At 33.3% G+C, this 18,253-nt stretch overlaps 1 protein-coding gene across 1 annotated transcript; it reads right to left on the bottom strand.

Moving 5' to 3' along the window:
- Positions 1-1,965: 1,965 nt before the first annotated feature.
- Positions 1,966-7,423, bottom strand: LOC135270154 (olfactory receptor 8K3-like). The gene is made up of 3 exons (XM_064365474.1): positions 7,400-7,423; positions 6,528-6,585; positions 1,966-4,299 (listed from the first exon to the last, which is right to left on the bottom strand). The coding sequence occupies exon 3, from the start codon at positions 4,274-4,276 to the stop codon at positions 3,335-3,337; it is 942 nt and encodes a 313-aa protein (XP_064221544.1). The 5' UTR covers positions 4,277-4,299; positions 6,528-6,585; positions 7,400-7,423; the 3' UTR covers positions 1,966-3,334.
- Between the last annotated feature and the right edge of the window lie 10,830 nt (positions 7,424-18,253).

The raw sequence follows: 18,253 nt of genomic DNA, 5'->3' as shown, positions 1-18,253 counted from the left end.
AGTCTGATTTCGAAGGCTCTAGAATCTGGGATGTCAATGCCTGATGGCAGGAAACGAAGGATGTCCTAGCTTAAGCAGGGAGTGAACTCACCCTTTCTCTTTTTGTTCTATTGAAGGCCTCAATTGATTGCAGTGATACCCACCTATATTGGTGAGGATGATCATTACTCTGCCTACCTATTCTCCCTCTTCCAGGAGCATCCTCACAGGGACACCCAGAAATAATGTTTACCAGCTATCAGGGCATCATATAGCCTAGTTAAGTCAACACCTTAACCATCAGTATTCCATCCTCTGTCAACTTAGCAAACATAAGCATGTACTTAAACCACACTTAGTCTCTAAACACAGACAATAACAAAGTCATAGTTGTGCTCTACATGACACAACTATCCTGCATATAAATAATAACTCACTAATCCCTTATTCCAAAGAGCAAATATATTCTTTAAGTGGTATTGACTCTTCTCCTGCTGTTCTTAGAGTAAAATTCTGTAATGTAAAATTAACAATATTTAAATATTGATATAAAGTTTACATATTTTATTTATATAATAAGGGAATAAAAGAGGGAATAAAGTATCTTTACTTAATAAATATGTACACATATTTATAATAAAATAAGGTTGGAATTCTCATTACAATTACAGGCCTCATTTCTGTAACTGGCCACATGATTATAGCTGCTATTTATAACCGTCTTCTAGCCATACTGTGTTCCCTGTCTTTAGCAAGCATCTTAGCTGCTCATGGGTTTCTTCCTTGTGACGTGACCCAAACCCTTATTCCTGAAGAGTTTAGGCAATTAGCAGTTCTGGGTTTGGGCTATTACAGTTTTCCATTAATAAGAAATTCCCTAAGGGATGTCTCATATTCCAGACTTATTCTTCCTTGTATTAGGAAGTAATTGCCCAATTTTCCCTGGAAATTCAGGATCAATTATAATAACTTCCTGCTTTGTCTATTGATTCAGTAGCATGAGGAGCTCAAAATGGCTGGGTAAAAGTCTAAACTTCCAATTCTATAGAATTATTACTATGTCTCTAGTTGGAAGCATTCATTCCTCTGTAACTAAGACCTGTAGGCCAGCAAAGTTTAAAGTCAATGGAGCCAAAAGCAGAAATTTTGAGAGTGGGTCACTAGGGTTAACAGTGAGTGGTGTCACTCTCATTTCCGTCTCTATTCCTAGACTCCTAAATTCAGACTATGGCAAAAACACAACAATATACGGAGACTAATTCAAAGTATATGTACCTTTGTCGGGAACTTTTCCCAGCTCTTCAAGTTATTGCCATCTATTTGGATTGTAATTAAATTTTCAAAGCCAGTTACTTTGGAATGATGGGCAGCATGGTAAGACTAGTGAATTCCATGATCATAAACGCATTGCTACACTTCTTTATCTGTGAAGTGAATTTCTTGATTATATGTAATGCTGTGTGGAATATCATGATGGCACATAAGGCGTTCTCTAACTTGGAAAGTAGTTATGGAAGAATTGCTTGCAGAGAATGACAATCTGTATACAGAATAAGTATATCTTGCAGTAAGAACAAAATGCCGCTCTCAAATGGTGGAAAGAGTCCAATGTAACCAAACACCTGCTAGGTAGCTGACTGCTACCACTGGGTAATGGTGCCATATTAGTGGATATGTATTGTTCTCTGCTGCTGGCAGATTGGACACTCAGCAGTGACTATGGCCAGGTTGGCCCTCATGAGCAGAAGTCTATGTTGCTGTGAGACCACACATAACCTATGTCCCTGCCACCATGTACATGTTTTTTGTGAGCCCATTGGGAGATGACAGGGTGCCTGAGGGAAAAGGTTGACCAGTATCCACAGAATGGGTCGTACTATTGACTTGACCTAAAATATAGTACTCAGTAAGTGTGAAATATTATTATTGCCTGGTAGTTTCTATGACTATCCTAAAGATTCATTTTTAGCACATCAACAACAGTAGTACTATTTTTCCTTATATGACAATGTTTAAAGTATTCCAATGAAATATATTCATTCAAGTTTCTTTGGCTGCACATGGGGGTTTACTTTATGATGGTGAACTAAGGAAATATTGTAGACTCTGATACTTTCAATAAAATCTTAGGTGTATTAAAAAGAATAAAGGAAATCAAAATACATAAGAAAGTTAAGGAAAGCAACGTGTTCAAAAGGCAAGGTAATGATATCATTGCATGCAGATCAGACCTCATTGCATGGTGAAGGTCTGTAACTGTCAAAGGACATCTGTAACTGCCAGCAGATAACTACAGTATAGTACAGTGTGTTTAATTACTGTTATTTGCTTTGTACAAGTAGAACAATCAACTGATGCGATCAAACAGTGAAATCAATGAAAATATACTGCATTCAATATAGTGTATATAGATAAAAATCATGAATTGTCAACTCAGTGAGAAACAGACTACAAAGTTAATTCATCATAGAGTAGTCTTCTTACTCAAAGATGTGAAAACAACCTGAAAACAAATTTTAACCACAGGTTGTTACTTTTTTAGATAAATAAGGGAAAATTCATGAAAATGGCATTTATTAAACAAGAGCAACTAGAGGAAAGGTATAAACCTGATAGTTTCTACCAATGTCTTCTAAACTTAATCATAATTTATATATCTACTTATGTAAAAAGAATGGACTGACAGAAACAAATTGAGGTGCTAATCAGAATTTACAGATTATTGAGCTACAAAGGATGTTCAACTAACAGACTTACATGTGTAAATAAAGGCACTGATAAAGAATGAGTGGGATCCTAATATTTGGAATAGTTATTATTCAAGCACATTCATAAGACTTAAAATCATCACATACATATCATGTAAAAAACCAGTATTAAATGCAATGTCAAAATATACAAGTAAAAATATGAAGGCTAAAACAGAAGGAAAGTGCCAACATACACAAACACACAAAACAGAAACATACAGAAACACACACTGCAAATGAATTACAATAGCTGATAAAAACACTAGTATCCTTGCCCCTCCCTCCTGTAATTGCCACTGTTCCCTACTCAAACCAAGCATAATAGCTTTCCTTGTCTCCCTTTCTTCTTTGTCTATATCCATCTAGCACATTCTACTGTTATGTAAGATGGGCTTACTGTGAATATAATTCACCTATCATCAAGGAAGGCAAATATTTATACTGTTATGTTTATTAATCTACTTATAGCAATTAGAAGAGTCTATCATGTTTAATACATATGTAAATATATGTTGAATCAGTTACACTTACTATGTTTTCTAGAAGTATACAGAGCAAAAACTGATGCCGATAACCTAATTTATAGGCACCATATTGTACAAAGTTTAAATAATAATATTACATAAGTTATTCCATGTCCTTTGTAGAGCATATTTTACATCTTTGTTCCTTAAACTATAAATCAAGGGATTCAACATGGGGATAACCAGGGTGTAAAATATGGAAGCCACTTTATCAGTGTCGGAGGATTGACTAGACTTGGGCTGCACATACATGAAAAGCAAAGTCCCATAGAACACTAGGACCACTGTCAGGTGAGCTCCACAGGTGGAAAATGCCTTGTGTCTGCCCTCAGCAGAATTCATCCTAAGAATGGCTACAAGGATGAGCAGGTAAGACACAAGGACTATCAGAAGAGATGAAATTAAATCAAAAGCTGCAAAGATCAGAATTATCAATTCAATTTCATGAGTATTTGAACAAAGTAAAGGTAATAAGGGGAGACCGTCACAGTAGAAATGACTAATGACATTGTAGCCACAGAAGGATAGAGTAAAAAGCTTTATGGTGACTAGAAGAGAAATGAATGTGCAGTAGAGATAGGGGATTACCACCAGCACCTGACATACCCTTTCTGACATGATTACCATGTATAGCAGAGGGTTACAGATGGCCACATAGCGGTCATAGGACATCACTGAGAGAATAAAAAGTTCACTACTAATGAACACAATAAAGAAAGCCAGCTGTGTTGCACAAAAATAATAGGATATTGTATTCTTATCCACAACAAAATTTACTAACATTTTGGGTCCCACAGCTGTTGAATAACCAAGATCAGTGAGTGCCAGGTGCCTGAGAAAAAAGTACATAGGGGTTTCCAGCCTGGAGTCCAACTTGGTGAGGATGATCATGCCCAAATTGCCCATCACTGAGATCACATAGATCATGAGGAACAATGCAAATAATGGTGCCTGCAGCTCAGGAATATCCGTGATTCCCATGAGAATGAATTCATTCACCACTGTTAGATTGTGGTTTTCCATCCAGGTTCATCAGAAAACCTATTCTGGATAGAGACATCAACATAGTCAGCAGCTTTTCTCTATTATCACCTAAGAAATTTTTTTAGCATGTAAAGCTAACGTAAGTAAGATATATCTAAATGTCACAATTTTCGACGTTTAAAAACAAACATATCTCTCACAAATAAAAACGTTTAAATATAATTCAAGATAGAGATGTCAGTAGTCTTCAGTTAGTTTCGATTTTACTCAATCAACAACATTTTCCAATGTGTAGAGACAATTTCTTTATCACAATTTGGAGGTGCGCTACTGTTGCATCTTACGGCTACAAGCCAGTATGCTGATAAACATTCTACTATAATCAATATTGAGCCCATCCCAATAACCAGCCCTAAATATCAGTAGTGTTAAGGTTGAGAAACTCTGATGAGATACATGAATAGATAGATGATAGAGATGGATAGATACATAGAAGATGGATAGATAGATAGATAATAACAGATAGATTCATATGAGAGAGATAAAGAGATATAGATAGATATTCTTACCTGTATAGATATATAAAGAAAATTTTTAAAGTTAAAAGTATTGTTAATATTGTGGATATTTGATATATGAACAATTATTGTACTATGTTGTTAGAGTTTGGTTATATTTATAGATTACAGTTACTATCATGACATAATACAATTTTAGTTATATAAAAATTTCTGTCACAAATTCCAAAAATGCATAAAACCACCTGCTTCAAAATATCATCCCATGAAAACCCTTATCCCTTTCAGTGGTTCAGCTGAGATTTTAACATAGTTGACAGATATTAGGCATATGAATAAGAGCAGCATACAGATGACAGTGGCAATATTTGTATTTACATAGCAAAAAAATCATGAAATATATGGATACAGATATATTCTACACTATATCTCAATTTATGTCATATTTGAAACTTTATTTTAGGCAAATAGTGTTAAGTTATCTAAAAATAGTTGTTCTTATATCCAAAACCAACATGTCATTGCAGAATTGTTGGGAAAGATGAATGAAGGTTAAATGATTCATTGTGTCTGTGCTGCCTAGAAGTCATTCTAAAATATCAAGTTCATTGTGAGATTTCTTCTTCTTGTTACTCGTTTTAATTGTGAGAGTGCCTTACTTGAAAAGAGCTTTTCTTTACATATGTACACGTAAATTATTCTGATTTAACTCCTTTGCTAGAACCATAATGATGCCTATATGATGCCCATAATGATGTGAGTTACAGGTCAAGTAGGATGTAATACTTGCAACTTAAGCCAGTTCCTCTCTCCCCCAATTCGGGACTAAACATGGGCAATCAGTATGCTATTGTTTTGGATTACTTATATAATTTTCACCACTATTTTAATAACATGTTAAATAAATGATTTTGACATAAACTTTATTAAAACATTAATCTTCCCATAGTTTTATTACCTTTATAATTGAGAAACACTCACATGAATGTGAATGTTAATTTTATCATACAAAATCTTAGGGGAGTTTGATGAAATCTGAACAAACTGGGAGAAAATGTTTTTCTTCATATTGGTTTCGTATAATTAAAGAAGATATTTTATTAGAGAAAATAAATGATTAAAGTAACTTGGTAACACAGTAACATAGAGACAACACGTTAAACAGGAGATATACATGGATTTCTGGTGTGTTTTAAAATCCTTCTGGGCTTGCAGGCCACAGAAACTTGGAAATTTGGTATAGCACATAATGTAAATAAGCATATGTATAATCAAATATATATGTATCTAAATATCACCAATAGCTCACAGATTTAAAATATACTACAGTAGGAGATAGAGGGCATGATAATATCAGATAATTATTATTGGTTAAAAAAACTGTAAGCCTCAATGTTTCTTGAAAAAAAATAAAGAAATAAAATAGTGTTTACAGTGAAGATTATGGTAACAGCAATCTCAGAGTGAGCTATGAAAAATAAAGACATGCAATTTTGTCACATTAAATATAAAGATGATTACATTTTATTTGAACTTAAATCATTTAATTTTTTAATAAAATTATGGCCTCCTCCTATCTTACCCTGACTCAATGAACACATCTTTCTTATATTAGATATTTGGTAATGTGTGCCAGTAGATAGAAATGTTAGAGAAATATCTTTAGTAAATACTATGATAAGCAACATAAATCTTGTATTTTGTTTGCTAGGTTTGTACAGCTTGGCAATTTAGAAAGGCAAAAAAGAAATAATATCATCATTGATAAGTACCTATTTTCTTATTAGTCAAGAAAATATAAATGAGCTTATTCTCACCAGCTTTGGAGTTCTGTGGAAAGAACCAGATTGCTTTTTTCATATATTGCTATCTTTCTTGAATATCAGTTGTAATTTTCAAAGCTACAATCTTTGAGAAAATCATACCTGCTTTTTTAACTCAGTGGAAATTGAAGTACATTCTGAAAATTGTATTGTGCCATAAAACTGGTTACTTAAAAGCCTCCTAATTTTATTTTCTTATATTTTAAAATAATTTTTTCTGTGCCTTTACTTACCCAAAAAGCCTCATACTAATTTTAATAATACTTTTCACATTTGAATGTAAGGTAGAAACCCCCTTTTTGTCGCATCAGTAAGTGAGAAAAGAATAATATTTACACATTTATTTAAATAATCATCAAGTGTTAAATTATAGTTAAGGGATCGAAGAGCCTACAGCATCTGAATAACAAGTATTTGGAAGGACATGAACATGAGTGACTAAATAGTTGCAGCTTCTTCATTCTTTGATTAAAAATATATTTATCTTCTTGTAGTTGTCCTTTACTTTCTCCAAGTTTTTACCTCAATTAGAGAAAAACAAGTTATGTAAAATGAACAATTTAGAAACAATATGATGGTGCTTCAAAGATGCTTATGAACAGTCAGCCTGTTAAGCCATGTAAAATACTTACAAAATTATATGATAAAATGGAGCACTGTTATTTCAGCTCAGGCATTATTGAGTAAAAGAAATCCTAGAGAAATGAATCAGAGATTGTCACACTTTACTATTGTTATGTCATCAAATTAAAATGGCAGTTTGCCAATGTCACTGAAGCATTGTGGATATCTTTAACATAAACATTCTTACTTGTTTTTACCTGTAATTAAGCCTCTGTCTTGACTCTTTCATGTGTCTCTAACATGGGACAGCGAGAACAATTTATCCATTTTTTAATCTTTTGAGACTCTCTCTGAGGAGATGGAAGGCAATTTGTTGATAATCCCTAAAGCATATGAGAGCTTAACAAAATGTTTCCAGGCTGCCCATTAGTTGTAGAAGACAATTTGTATTCACTGGTGCATCAGAGTTCTCCAGAAAAACAGACAAGAGGAGATATTTAGATGACAGATAGATAGATAGATAGATAGATAGATAGATAGATACACAGACAGACAGATAGATAGATGATAGAGATTTATTATGAGAAATTGCTTTACACAGTTAAGTAGACAGGATTCCTGTGGTTTTCTGTCTGCAAGTTCCAAGAAAGCATGTGATATACATTCAGTTAGAACTTGAAATATTGGGGAGCCAAGGGTGTAGGTCATAGTCTGAATTCAAAGTCTCTAAAATCTTGGATGTTAATGTCTGATGGCAGGAAACAAAGGAGGTCCTAGCTTAAGCAGGGAGTGAACTCACTCTTGCTCTGTTTATTTTTTTCTATCCAAGGCCTCTGATCCCCACCTATATTGATGAGGATGATCATTACTCTGCCTACCAATTGTAGTCTCTTCCAGGAACATCCTCACAAGGACACCACATCCAGAAATAATGTTTACCAGCTATCAGGGCATCATACAGCCTAGTTAAGTCAACACCTTAACTATCATTTCTCCATCTCTTGTCAACTTGGCAAACATAAGCATGTACTTAAACCATACTTAGTCTCTAAACATAGACAATAACAAGGTCATAGTTGTGCTTTACGTGACACAACTATTCTGCATTTAAGTTAAAACTCACTAATCCCTTATTGCAAAAAAGAAATATATTCTTTGAGTTATATTGACTCTTCTCCTGATTTTCTCAGACTAAAATTCTATAATGTAAAACTAACAATATTTAAACATTGCTGTAAAGTCCATGTATCTTATTGATATAATAAGGGAATCAAAGAGGGAATAAAGGTTCTTCACTTAATAAATACACATATTTCTAATAAAATTAGGGTGGAATTCTCATTACAATTACAGGCCTCATTTCTGTAACTGGCCACATGATTATAGATGGTATTTATAACTGTCTTCTATCCATAATGTATTCCCTTTGTCTTTAGCAAGCACCTTAGCTGACCATGATTTTGTTCCTTGTGAAGTGACCCAAACCTTGATTCCTGAAGAGTTTGGGCCATTAGTCGTTCTGGCTAGTTTGGGCTATTACATGCATAGCACTTAAGAGATGTCCCGTACTCCAGACTTATTCTTCCTTGAATTGTGAAGGAATAGCCCTATTTCCCCTGGAAAGTCAAGATCAGTTATGGTAACTTCCTGCCTTGTCTAATGATTCAGTAGCATTAGGAGCTGAAAATGGCTGGGTAAAAGTCTTAACTTCCAATTCAATAGAATTATTGTTGTATCTCTAGGTGGAAGCATTTCTTCTTCTGTGACTAAGACCTATGGGCCAGTAAAGCTTAAAGTCAATGAAACAGGAAGAAGAAATTTTGAGAGTGGGTCACTAGAGTTAACAGTGTGTGGTATCACTCCCATTTCCATCTCTTCATTCCTAAACTCCTAAATCCAGACTTTGGCAAAAACAACACAATATACAGCAGACTAATCCAAAGTATATATAGCTTTCTTGGGAACTTTTCCCCAACTATTCAAGTCATTGCCATCTATTTGGATTGTAATTAAATTTTCAAAGCCAGCTTCTTTGAGGTGATGGGCAGCATGGTAAGACTAGTGAATTCCATGATCATGGACACATTGCTGCACTTCCTTATCTGTCAAGTGAGTTTCTTGATTATGTGTAATGCCGTGTGATATACCCTAATGGTGCATAAGGCATTCTATAACTTGGAAGGTAGTTTAGGCAGAATTGCTTGAAGAGAAGGATAATCTGTATCCAGAGTAAATATACATTGCAGTAAGAACAAAATACTACTCTTAGATGATGGAAACAGTCCAATATAAACAAACTCCTGACAGGTACCTGGTTACTCCCACTGGGTAATAGTTCTCTATTAGTGACTTCATGTTGTTCTCTGCTGCTGGCAGATTGGACACTCAGCAATGACTATGGCCAGGTTGGGCCTAGTTAATTGCATTCAATTTTCTTTCCTAAATGAGCTTTATATTTTTTCTAAGAGTATCATATAATTAATTTCATTAGCAAATTGCTGAGTATCATACAATTGATTTCATTGTATAATTTGCCAATTAATTTCATTAAATAAATTACTGTCTTCATTAGATAAAATTAATTTTGTTGGATAAGTTGGTATATTTATTAGATAAAATTAGTTTCATTAGATAAATTGCTATATTCATTAGATACAATTATTTTCATTAAATTACAAGACCTGATGATAGACTGGGGCAGAGAATGGTACAACTCAGGAGGAATGTTTCCTCCTAGGCATCCTTCCACACACATGTTTTTTAGTCCCCAAAATTGTTAACGTGAGTTTTTTTTTTATTAATGTCTGTCAGTTAGTAAAAAAAAAAAATTATGCATAAATCCCCAACTAACTTGAAATCACTAAATTTTACTTCCCATTTGTAACCCTCTCATTGTTGGAGTCTGAGTCAACTCTGATTATAGGCCTTTAGATTTGAATCTGTCTCTCACTTTCATTATTATTATTCAGCAGGTAAGTCAAAGGCCTGAGTTGATATAAAAGGCTGGGAACAATTTCACTGAGGTGACTGTCTTCATTCTCTGGATTTACAAATCACCAAGAATTACAAGGCAGTCTTCTCTTGCTATTTCTCTTCATTTATCTATTTACTATTTTGGGAAACCTGGAACTGATCATGTTAATCAGAATTGATTCTCAGCTCCATACCCTAGGTACTTTTCCCGAGCAGTTTATTGACATATTTTTATAAATTCACTGACTTATTTTACTCCCCTACTGTATCCAATCAGAGATCCATCTCCTTTTGGCTGCTTTGTTCAAATGCACTTTTTTGTTGGGTTGGTGTGTAGTGAGTGTTTTCTTCTGGAATCAATGGCCTATGATCATTGTGTAGCAATCTACAATCCTTTGTTTCAGTAGTCACGTCTTAGAAAGCATGCAACTGGTAGGGAGTCGTGCGATATGTGACTGGCAGGTCACATATTCTCTGATATCTGCCTGTGTGATAAACAGTTTGGCATTCTGTGATTCCAGCATCAATAATTTTTTCTGTGACACACAGCTCTTTTGGCACTGGCCTGTAGAGTTCCAAATGGTGATCATTGTCTTAGACAAATGGTGATCTTAGAAATGGTGATCTTTGTCTTAGCTGGATTCACTCTTCTTAGCTCTTTCCTTGTCATCATGGTCACTTATATCACCATCACCTCAGCCATCCTGAGTATCCAGTTGGCAGCAGGCAGGCAGAAGGCCTTCTCCACCTGCGCATCCTACCTCATGGATGTAACTATCTTCTATGGGTCCCTGATTTTTCACCTAGTTGCATCCTAATAACACATCATCACTGATCCACACACAGTGGCATTTGTGTTCTATACAATTGTCATTTCCATGCTGAATCTACTCATCTACAATCTAAGAAACAAATGTGTGAAAAATGCTCTTCTTAGAGTCATGCATAGAAAACTTTTTCCATGAAAAATTTATGTACATTACAATTAAAACAAACCTGGATGGCTTCAGGAATTCAATTATGCCAATAACAAGGAAAATAGTAGAGTAACCTCAAAAAGCATAACACAAACTAAATGAGGACTGAGAGTGTTGAAGTTTGTGAATTGAGTCAGTATATTATTTGTTTATATGGAACACTGACTCACTAGATTTGGAGGTCAATTCAGCATATAAATTATTCAGACATAGACATGTACAAGGAAATAAGAGGTCTCTAAACACCATATGTGACCATGCCATCACACTGAAACATGTTCAAAATTATTAAATTGAGAACATGCAGTTTTTGTCATTCTGTGCCTAGCTTATATCATGTAACTGGATTGTTTGTATTAGAATGGTACAAAAGTGATTGTGTTTTTCTCATTTTTAAAAAATGGCAAAAACCACAATTACTTTTGCATTAACAAATGGATAAGTGCTTAAGAAGAAGGATAAACCGTTCCCCACGATGTGCTTATTTCACATTGCATGCCTGTATCAGAACATCACATGTACCCCATAAATATACACATTTACAATAACTCCATAAAAATTAAAAATTAATTTAAAAAACTAAAAAAAATTAAATTGACAGTATAATTTGGCATTGTGTTTTCTCAGCTATTAGCAACTTAAGAGTAAGAAAACAGAAGATTAAGGCATAAGAACAGTTAGATTTTACTAAAAATATTAAAAGGTGATCATCTTAAAGCAAAGAGTACAGGACTAAATAAACAAACAAAACACAAAAATAACAAGGCAAATATTAGCCACAGGGAAAAATAAGAGATTGAAATAATTGCAGTGCAATCACTAATGGAACAACAAACATCAGGCGGTATAGACAAATCTCTTGATAATATGGAGGCATTTGAACCTCATGGTTAAGTTCTTGATCCTGTATCTATGAACACAATTTTAGATTACATAGAAAAATGCTCTGTTTATGGTGTATATTTTCTATTAAAAAGAGTTTAATTTCTCATTAACTATATAATGTCTCTTTAGTGGTAGCATAATTTCTAGAATACTTCGGGCATATACAGAGATTCTTGCATCTTCAAATCAAATGGAAATTCTTTATTAATTCTTCAGTATTAAAGGAAGAAAATGTGTGTGTATTGTTTGTGTGTGCGGGGTTGGAGAGGTGGTACTTTTCTTGAAAAGAGACTTAAAGCTGATTTTATAAACGCTTCCAGGTGTTATTAGAAGATAACCATTGAAAAAGTTTTATCAGTACTGACTTAAATGTCTATGAATCAATGAATAATGATCAGAGTTGGGCTATGATATTTAAAATGTATGTTGAGGGAATTGAAGATTAATTTGATGAGGCTCCTTTAAAAGTAAATGTATGTGCTTATACTATTTCTCTCCAGCAAGATTGTAAAGTCTTTACTAGACCAGTTTGCCTATTTATATTTGCGCACTTCATAACAACTAGCAAATGTATCAGTATGAAATATTTAAGTAAATATTTTCTTTGGTTTTTCTTTGTGTGTGGAAGCACAGTTTTGAATTCATTAAGGCCAAGAGGACTGTCTTACTCAAATGTATATATTTCTTTGTTGTTTGGACAGTTCTGTATATAATCTCATTCAAATAATGTTAGTACAGTTAGAAATTCTATCTCTAGAATTCTTTCTCAAACATTTCTTATTTATATATTAAACATGGCATAGTGATTTGTATTTCTCCCAAAATGACTTTCTGAATGGCTAGAATATGGAACTAAGTATACACAAAGTTATGTGTTGTACATATAAATTTAAATAATAGAATGCAATGATTATGAATTCTCAGTTCTCCATATATCACAAACCATCCTTCTGTAAAGAGAATGTCAGTGTTCAGTCTTGGGAGTCTCTAAGGATAGTTCATGTGAATGGATCTGAGTGTGTACATCCTTGGGTCTCCAAAAATGATATTGCAAAGAATGATGCTTTGGCATACTGATCACTTTGAAATAAGAGTTTACAAAACCTTAGAAGCTGCCTCAGAGCCAAAGAGTTGCCCACCCTCTCCCTTTCCCTCCCACCAAGCACAGAGAGGGACAGGCTCTGGAATTTTCTTATCTGTCTTTTCAGAAGAAGGAAATATCTTCTGAAAAGAAATGCAATTGTCTTAAACTCCTTCTCTAGGTATCTCATTGACTAGGAAAGATTAACCACTGAAGAAGAGACTAAAAGTTGCCACCATACCTACACATACTTTGCAGCTCCAAGAGATGATCAGAGAATTTTATCTGCATAATAGATGGCCTTTGTTCACTATGCAGTTCTATCCCTACCCTTAAACGGCTGGTTACATTCAGTTTCCTACTAGAATCATTTGCAAACACACTGTCTATGCTTTGGGCTCATTCATTTCTCCCCCATGAAAAGTGTATTTATGCCTCAAGCATCTAACACTTCTTTGAATCTCATATTTTGAGTGGCTCTTGTGCTTATGCAGACTAGTAAATTTGCATACATTTTCTCCTGTTTATCTACTGTCAGTTCATTTCAGCAGACTTGAAACTTCAGAGGGGAAAAGAAATTCACTTTAGCACTACACATTGATACATTCTAAAGTAAATGATCATTTTTATAAGTGAATAAAACATCATAACTTTTCTATTATAGTACATTTTTCCTGATTCGAATGTATGTATTTTTACATTGTATTGAATACATATTTTCTGTAGATAATGGCATATTCTTATTTACTTAGTATCAATAAAATTATATGTCAAATTTCTCTTTTTACGTTATTAATGTTTTATTGCTAGTGTTTCTAGGAACAAAACCATAGTCTACTTTTTTTGTAACACATAGTAATATGTTTTATGTGCCCCAAATTATGTCTAAATGTCCCTATATACTCTTCTCAATATGCTTCTCTCAATTTCCCCTGGCATATTATATCTCCCATCATTGTCTCTTCTAGCTGCTCTGTGTGCAACTTCCCTCTAGATCTTGTAACACAGGTCTTTCCAGAATAAGCCTTGCCTTTTCTCCACTCATTCCTTCTACCTCATTCTCCTAGCACTCTTGATCTTTCCCACATCAGATGATTAATTATAGTCTTTGAAACTGAGTTTCTGGCAGTAACCTACTGTGTGAAATAGCCCAGGTATCTTCGTCCTTTTTTAATGTGCTGAGCAAAGACACTCAATTTAAAATATGTTCACTGTATCAGGTTTCAAAATAAAGATACTGAGTTTTGGTTCTGTCTGTTTAATGAGTGGTAACTTTGTAATGTTTCTGTTAACCATTTGTATTCCTTGAGTTTATGTTCTATTTCACCAACTATAAGACAACTTTTTGCATCAAAAGTTATAAAAATATTATTTTATAAATGATTTATTTCAAAAATATTTCAACAAATTCTGAAGAAACAAATCAGTGAAAATAAATTCAATAAAATTGATTTTTGATATCATAGGGATTCTGACTCTCTCATAGCTATGTATTAAAAGTCCATTTAAAAAGCATTTAAAGTTTATCTGTTACTTGAAGTAACTAATTGTAGCATGGCTTGGATTTTGCACAGTTGTTTTTTAAAATAGGGGATGAGCAGGATGGGTAGAAAAGCTATCTAAAATAATAGCTAAAGACAACATATACAAAAGAAAAATGCATTTTAGGAAAGAATGTATAGAAATATTAATATTATAAAATATAAATATAATAGGTAACTGCATGACTAATTTTATATTTATTCATGGCAATAAATGCATCTAAAAAACCAAAGATTATCAGAGTGAATCAAAATACAAAATCCAGTATATTATTTTGCTTACATAATTTTTACTAAAATAAAGCGATATAAGACAGCAGGACAAAGTAACTAATTTTATAGAACATTGTTTTCACTCTTTCATTTCTCTGAATCTCATTTTCTCCTAGTATTTTTATGGCTCTCTATTTTACTTATTTCAGTATGGCCCTCTCACTGAAGACTTCCTTAAAAATTATTTTTTTGGAGAGAAAGCTCAAAAGTGTCCATGCACTATCTGTACTTTGTTTTTCTTCACAATGCTCTTACCACATAGTCATCCTTGTCATTCTTCCAACTTTCTGGACATCCTCTGCACAGGCCTTCACTCTGATATGCCCCCTGCCCTGGTGTGGAACACTTTCCTATGATGTACCTACATGACTAACTCTTCCCTTCGTCAAGTCTTGACTTAGCTGTCACTTTTTATTGAGATCTACTTTGACCTCCCTTTTGGTTGCTTCCTCATGTCCCTGCTTCTGAATGATCCACCACTTCCATGTCCTATGCTGTCTTACATTTCCTTTGTTTTATTTATAGTGCATTTGAACTTCTAATATGTTGTATCATTGATTCTTGTATTTATTTCTGTTTCCACCTGTTGATAATTTAAAATCTATGAATACTGTAACAGAAAAAAAACAGACTTAGATATTGACATTTGAATCTTTCTTTCCCAGAATCCATGAGAAATTTATACTAGTTGAATAAAAGTAATTCATAAATTTACAAAGCAAGCAGTCATGACCCCAGTGCAATGCAATTTAAAAATAAATACCGGGTGCGGTGGCTCATACCTGCAATCTCACACTTGGGAGGCCAAGGTAGGGAGATTACTTGAAGTCAGGAGTTTGAGACCAGCCTGGCTAACGTTGTGAAACCCCGTCTCTACCAAAAAGATATAAAACTTAGCCAGACGTGGTGGCACACACCTGTAGTCCTAGCTACTAGGGAGGCTGAGGGAGGAGAATCTCTTGAACCCAGGAGGCAGAGGCTGCAGTGAGCCAAGACCATGCCACTGCACTCCAGCCTGGGCAACAGAGTGACGCTCCATCTCTAAAAGTAAATAAATAAATAAACATCAATCAATTAATCAATCAAAATTTATAACATAAAAATAATTTTCACTAAAAATTTTTAAATGAGTTCTAGATTATGAGCATGCTTCCTTCTAGACTCACGTTTACATTTACATGAAAATTGATTTCATTTTAATGACAACACAAAATTCACATTAATATTTTACTCTGATTCACATTGTGTTTTATTGCAGACTCTTCCTTTGCTTCCTCAAATTGGGCAAATAGTACTCAGTACAATATTTCAGCTATATTTCTATATTTTAATTTTTAACTTATATTTAACAAAAAAATGACCTGATTATATATGGAGGAAGTAAGTTTTGAGCAACTAAATTAATTATAAAACATTTACTAGTCTCAGGGCTGATTTTGTCTTTCTGCCCTCACTTTTATTTCATAAAATTTTTTAAAATATATGAAAATAGCAAAAATTTGCACAAATATTGCATGTAGATGAATTAGTAGACACTGACAAATTACAATAATAATCTGTACTCTTTTTTTTGTAATGCTTCAAAATGTCTATTTATCAGCTGGAGAACACTTAGTTAACTTAGTAAGTTATGAGGCATCAGCCAATAGATGAACCATAGAATTGTGGGGTTTATAAAAGTTTAACATAGTTCATGGTATAGCATAAAATTTTGGTTATTAAATGATGAAAATGCACTGAATATATAGTATAATTATTATACAACATATACATTCATGTACAAGTAAACATTGAGTACACAAAGGAAAAAAATAGAAAAAATTTTAATGTTGACAAAATGTTAACAACAGTTTTGACTTTATTCTCTTTTTTGGATTTTGTTATATTCTGATTCTTCTCTAATTAACATGCTTTATTTCTATAGTAGTATCATACTTTTAAATATACAAAATTTTAATTATAAAAACTGTATTATTCCATCTTTGGTGGTGTCAGTCATAGAGTAACTGTTTTTCTGGAAATGGCTTCTCCACCACCCCAGAAAAAATTGAGAACATCACAAGAAAAGGCCAATCCATAATTTTCTTCATTTATGTGGCTTCTAAGGTAAAAAGGGAAACCTTTGTGCAATATTTAACATGGCTGCATTTAGTCCTTGAACTTTTGTCCTTGGAAACATGCCAAGCAATCTTCCTTGGCAAATGATCCCCAGGTATTACCAAAAGGTTCATTATCATCAGCCTCTAATATATGAGGTCCTCTGGAATTATCAGAGTGAGGGAAAGAATAATCTCCTTACAGTCACAGTGGCTGCCAGGATATCTTAACAGGTAACTTATTGGTAATCTTTCCATTTGACCAGGACCTAAACAAAGTTTATAGGTTGGTTTATCTTAGAATAAAATGTAATGAATGCACAAAAATGTAAAAACAACTTATCTCAAGGAAAACAAGTATTATAGAAAATGTCATCTCCTTAGTTTTCATATTTTATTTATAACAAAAATTTGAGGTTAACGAATTTTCAGACAGATAATATAAGAAAGCTTTTTCATCAATTTTGACTTACACACAGTAAGTATTATTCTCAAAATTGGAAGATTTGAGTAATGCCAGGGCTTGTGAAACAAATGTACAGTTGATAGAATCAGAGTCTAAGAGCAAAGTACATATTTTAAAAATAAAATTTTTGGAAGAAATTAGATTTTGATTAGTTAAGTCAAGAAAATGTCACATTTTTATAAATTAATACTTACACATCATCTATAATTTAAAGTAGTCTACTAAAATCCCCAAGGGTGAAATTTGTTGAAAATTAATATTAAATAATATTGGAAACAAAAGGGCAGTAAATAGTATAATAAAACTGTTTACTCTCATTTTTTATTACACGTCTCTCTCCTTTCTCAACTTCCTGAAATTATTTATAAACAAGAGTGTAGAATTATAAGCCTTATCACTGAAGTTAACATATCTTGGTAGATTCAGCATCAAAATGTAATTGATCTGACTTGGATACATTACTCAAAGCTTCTACGCTCTTTTTTCCTCATCTAAAATTTGTGGATAATAATAGTATCTATGGTATGATATTTTCATATGGATAAAATGTGTTAATAAAAGAAGGCATTCAGAACAATGTCAGGTTCATTCGAATTATGCAGTATCTTACATTTTTCTTATATGCAAGTGTTAATTTCTACTTATATCTATATTGGCAATAAAATTAGTTTCTTTAGTCATATTCTGTAAATTTATTGTCAAATTATAGAACACTAAACTAATAATTAAATGCTAGGTCATTCCTATAGACAGAAACCCTTTAAAGTCATTCCTGTTAAGTATCAACTTTGGTTTCTCAGCAGTTTAAAACAGTTGAAC

Source organism: Aotus nancymaae, unplaced genomic scaffold (assembly GCF_030222135.1).
Source record: "Aotus nancymaae isolate 86718 unplaced genomic scaffold, 86718_ANA_hifiasm-v0.15.2.pri h1tg000059l, whole genome shotgun sequence".
Taxonomy (NCBI): Eukaryota; Metazoa; Chordata; class Mammalia; order Primates; family Aotidae; genus Aotus; species Aotus nancymaae.
This window is presented reverse-complemented; position numbering and strand designations above follow the sequence as displayed.